At 41.0% G+C, this 5,114-nt stretch overlaps 1 protein-coding gene across 1 annotated transcript; it reads right to left on the bottom strand.

Annotated features, from left to right (window-relative positions):
* Window positions 1-2,415: 2,415 nt before the first annotated feature.
* Window positions 2,416-3,541, bottom strand: LOC143401401 (olfactory receptor 7G2-like). The gene is made up of 2 exons (XM_076858835.2): window positions 3,474-3,541; window positions 2,416-3,367 (listed from the first exon to the last, which is right to left on the bottom strand). Exons 1-2 carry the CDS (start codon window positions 3,539-3,541, stop codon window positions 2,416-2,418), a joined length of 1,020 nt encoding a protein of 339 aa, XP_076714950.2.
* Window positions 3,542-5,114: the final 1,573 nt, after the last annotated feature.

A 5,114-nucleotide genomic window follows, 5' to 3' on the forward strand; every position in this document is an offset into this window, starting at 1 on the left:
ATAGAATACAGTGTGCAACTTCCTAAAAAACTGTGAATAGAAATTCCACACAACTCGGCAATCTCACTACTGGCTGTGCATCCAGAGGTGATTTTATCAGTACATACAAGAGACATCACACTCCCTGAATATTGCAGCACTCTTCACAGTAGCCAAGAGAGAAATCAAACGAGGTGCCAGTCACGGGTGAGTGGAGAAAGGAAGTGGAATACAGAGTGCAGTTCTATTCAGACATTAAAAAGTGGTTTCTGTCATTTTCAGCAGCATGAATGGAACCAGAAGATACTAGGTGAAAAGAAGTCAGGCACAGAAGAAAAATGCCACACATTCTCACTTACATGTGTGTGCTAATGCTAGTCTCACAGGAGGAGAGAGCGGAGAGTGGTTACCAGAGCTTCAGAAGATGTGGAAGGATGGGGAGGGTCAACAGGTACAGAGTACAGTGGGATGAGAGAAATGACTTCTGATGTTCTATGGTGACGTAGAATAACTATGGATGACAACAACTGATAGATATTTCCAAATGAAAGATTCTGAATTTTCCCAACAAAAAGAAATAATAAATATTTGAAAACAAAATATTCGAGGTGCTTGACATACCATGTCTCCTAATCTGTTTATAATCACACTAAAGTCTATAAAAATGTGTGATTGCTATTTGTCAAGAAAAATTATATACAAATACTTTATATCATTAAAGTCACTAAAACTAGGACACCTAGCTCAGCTTTTAACTCTATGACCTGAACAAAGAAGTAGAGTTTAAAGAGTTGAAACCATTTATCAAACCTCACAGGTCTAGAAAGAAAAGCAAAGTTAGGTAATTAACCCAAGATGGCATATATAATTTTTATTTCATCTGGTCATTTGACAAAAAAGAGTCAGGCATTCTGGCTCACCAGGATTCCTGTCACTTTATCTTACTCTAAAATCCATCCTATCAAAGAGCTTCCCCAAGGCCTCCTCCATGGTCCCTGTTCCTCAGGCTGTAGATGAAGGGGTTCCGCATCTGAGGGACCACAGTGTACATCAGTGAAGCTACTGCACTCTTCCTGGTTGAATCTGTCACTGCAGAGCTAATGTAGACCCCAAAAGCTGTCCCATAGAACAAGGAGACAACTTATCTTATAAATGTTGCAAGGTTACATGCAAGCATGAAAAAAATATGCAATTGAGGGCTGGAGTGCAGCTCAGTGGTAGAGCACTGACCCAGCATGCATGAGGCCTGGGATTCAATCCACAGCACCCCACGCAAAGGAAAGAAAGAAAGAGAGAGAAACAACCAGAACTATTATATTCATGTACAAATATGTCCCAGTGAATGTCATAATTGTGTATAACTACAGTCCACTAACAAAAACATTTTTAAAACAAGCAAATGACTCCCACAAAAATGATAGGGATGATGCACAATGAACTATGGGCAATTTCATAGGATTCAGAGTAATTTAATAATGCTTTACTTCTCTTTTTATTCAGTTTAATTGGTGCATTATAATTATACATAATATTGGGATTCATTGTAGTATATTTTGGAAGAACATCATATAATTTGCTCAGTTTTGTTTCCAAGTATATACCCTTTTGATACATTCCTTCCTTTCCCTGATCCCAACTTCTTCTCTTCTTTTCTACTGTTCTCCTAAAGAATATTTTTTAAATAATGAAAAGAAAATTCAGCAAAATTATTAATATTAGAGACCACAAAAAATGAGTGGAGAACTCTCCAAAAATACTCCATGATTCCTATTAATCCATTGATTTGCATGTAGGTTTTTATCATACTACGACGATTTTTAAGCTACTGATAAGTTTTACATACCAAGTATATAACGTAGGAACAAGCAAATTGGAACCAGGGTCTTTTATGTTGCATATTACGAATACAGTATCAGAATCTCACACAAAACTTACTTACAAAGCACATACTTGCAACAATCCCCCAAAGATTCAAACTTAGTACTTTGGGGAGGATGCCTATGAACCTGCAGTGTGCCTATGTACCTACAGGTGCTCTGTAGACCGAAAACCTCTAAGACATCAGGGAATCCAGGCTTGGAGCTGTCCAGTGATGGTGGTGCTGAACACTTTTCCTTTGCCCAACCACCAGCTCTGCCCAAGGCTCTCAGATTCTCCTGTAAGAATTCATTGTTTACACTCTATACATGGAGAGATCATTCTGACTTTCAGACAACATTTCACCTTAGAAAATGATGGCCATAATCTTTCCTGTTTCTATTTTCTCTTGCTCAGTCCTTATTTTTCAAACCTAACAGTGCTCACACACACACACAAATGAAAGTCTTTCTCCATATGAAAATGGTTTAACTCACAGGGAAAGTATTAAAGTTTTACATGAGAGTGCTAAATGATCATTTACCTGCATTCATAAACCAGGTTTAAATATGATGAATATTACCTTAAAAACTTTGCTCTACTAAATATTTTTTCCAATGCCTCCTTCATGTCCCTGTTCCTCAGGCTGTAGATAAAGGGATTCAGCATTTGAGGGACCACAGAGTACATCACTGAGGCCACTGCTGTCTTCCTGGATGACTCAGTCACTGCAGAGCTAATGTACACCCCAAAAGCTGTCCCATAGAACAAGAAAACAACAAAGAGATGAGACCCACAGGTGGAAAAGGCTTTATATTTTCTGCCAGCTGATGGCATTCTCAAAAGACAAGAGGCAATTTGAGCATAAGAAAAAATGATACCAAAGAGAGCACTGCCACCCAGTATGACAGAGGAAAAATAAATCAAAATATGATTGATGAGGGTGTCAGAACAGGCAGGTTTAATGACTTGAGAAAGTTCACAGAAGAAGTCAGGGATCTCCAGGTCTGTGCAGAAGGACAGCCGCAGCACCATCAGAGTGTGGAAGAGGCTATTCACAGTGCTGATGAAGAGGGAGATCAGAACCAGCATCACACAGAGGGAAGGATTCATGACGATGGTGTACATCAGGGGGTGACAAATGGCCACATAGCGGTCGTAGGCCATTGCTGTGAGGAGACAATTTTCCAAGACAAGAAGAGCCATGAGGAAGAATATCTGGAAGAGGCAGCCTGTGTAGGAGACACTCCGACTCTGTGCTTGGGTGTTCACCAGCATCTTGGGGATGGTGCTTGTGCTTATACAGATGTCAGTGAGGGACAGGTTGGACAGAAGGAAGTACATGGGGGTGTGGAGGTGGGGGTCAGAGCTGACGGCCAGGATGATGAGCAGGTTCCCAAGCACGGTGACCATGTACATGGACAGCAAGAGGCTGAAGAGAAGCGGCTGCAGTGCCGGATCATCTGTCAGTTCCAGGAGCAGGAATTCTGAAACAGCTGTTTGGTTTCTGGGTTTGGTGCCACTGATGAATCTGATGTAAAAGATGGGTGACAGGACAATAAAATCCTTAGTTCAGGGTCACAGCATTAGGAGCATCACTGGGTACTTGTTAGAAATATTTGGACCCCATTCCATACCTGCGACAACAAGCTCGAGGGACGAAGTCCAGCAATCCGCCATTTAACAAGCTCTCCCTCCCACACATGGCTACACTGGAGAATGGGGCTCTGGAAAAGCTCTCTTTACAACTTAACAAACACATACATGTGATTTTCTCACGTTTTTATTGCATTTCATACTATTCTTTCACAAGCAATTTCATAGTATTTTATTTTACAGAGGTGTATATTATAGGCATCTTATTGTTCGTGTCATTTTACAATTGACTTCCTTGTGTGATTTTTAGAAATTACTGTTCATAATTTCATTAACCTTAACTACCACACGGTGTTCTGCTATATTATTACATCTCCATTTATTTCTCCAATTTCTGCCTAATTGATGTTGCGCAGTTTTCCTTTTACCCTACATATATAGATGGACACATATAAAATATTAAAAATGCACAAGGAAGATTGTTGTGTTGATCTTGCTTCTGAGAAGAGACGATGAATACAGTGAAATATGTAATGAGCCCTTCAGCACATATTATTTTTTCTAAATTTTTTTAGTTGTCAATAGACCTTTTATTTATTTATTTATTTACATGCTGTGCTGAGAAGCAAATCCAGTGCCTCACACATGCTAGGCAAGCACTCTACCACTGAGCCACAACCCCAACCCCAGTATATATCATTTTTTAGTTAAAAATGATTAAACTTATAATAGTAAAACATCAGCACTTATGAGCTCTGGAAAAGGGTGAATGGTGGTATATTTTAAATTATTATTACACACTCTGTGTTGCTGTCACAAATAAAAATAGTCTATGGTTTATAATGATGACAAATAGACAAGGGCAGTAGCTTACTGGGTCTGCCTAGGTCTCTGCATTCCCCCCCTCCATGTCCTCACAGCAAAAAAACAGAGAAGACGCCCAAGTTCCTCCAGCAAAAGGTGTAGGACAGGTGATAGAGACAAGGTGAAGCTGACCGACACATCTCCTCCCCTCCACCCAACGAGCAATGAAAATGGTGAAGAATTTGATCATTTCTTTCCCTTTTGAAAAGGAAGGGTTTATTCTCAAGGAGAAAATGGTTCTTGTCATTATGTACCCAAAGGAGACCACCAGGTTGAGAGCTGTGCTGAATGAGCTTACAAGGTACCAAGGAACACGTCACAGTGGTGTCGGACAGCCAGGCTCAGAACCCCTGGGAGACGTGATCCTGACCACGCTCAGGTGTTTTCCTCACAGCGGCATCACCAGGATCTAACTGTACTCAACTCCTGCTTCCCTCCCATTGCCTAAGGGACTTCAGGTTACCTGGCTGGCATCATTGTGCAGTGGTCATGGGCATCTCCCTTGGATGGTGGATGGACACAGAAGACCTGTCCTCAGGAAGGCAGAGGGACAGAGTGAGACACTGAGCTCAAGCCAAACAGATGAATTCTGAGGGGATTCCCAGCTCTTGTCTCCTGACTGGTCACAGGGTATTTGCAGTTTCTGTATCCCTGGGGACCCAATATCCAAAGCTCCTTATTAGACAAAGGCCATTATTGTTATTTGGATCCTATGGCACTGGAAATCCTTATAGGCCAAGACTCTACAAACTCAGAATTCAATATGGCTGAGTCCCTCTCTCTGCAAAACCAAGTGACTCATCCACTTCTCACCACCT

The sequence above is a fragment of the Callospermophilus lateralis genome, chromosome 1 (genome assembly GCF_048772815.1).
Source record: "Callospermophilus lateralis isolate mCalLat2 chromosome 1, mCalLat2.hap1, whole genome shotgun sequence".
Classification (NCBI taxonomy): Eukaryota; Metazoa; Chordata; class Mammalia; order Rodentia; family Sciuridae; genus Callospermophilus; species Callospermophilus lateralis.

Coding starts and splice junctions, on each gene's coding strand:
- LOC143401401 (XM_076858835.2), bottom strand. CDS start 3,541: ATGTGTGGGAGGGAGAGCTTGTTAAATGGCGGATTGCTGGACTTCGTC. Junction 3,368..3,473: donor CCTCGAGCTTGTTGTCGCAG/GTATGGAATGGG, acceptor CTTTTACATCAG/ATTCATCAGTGGCACCAAAC.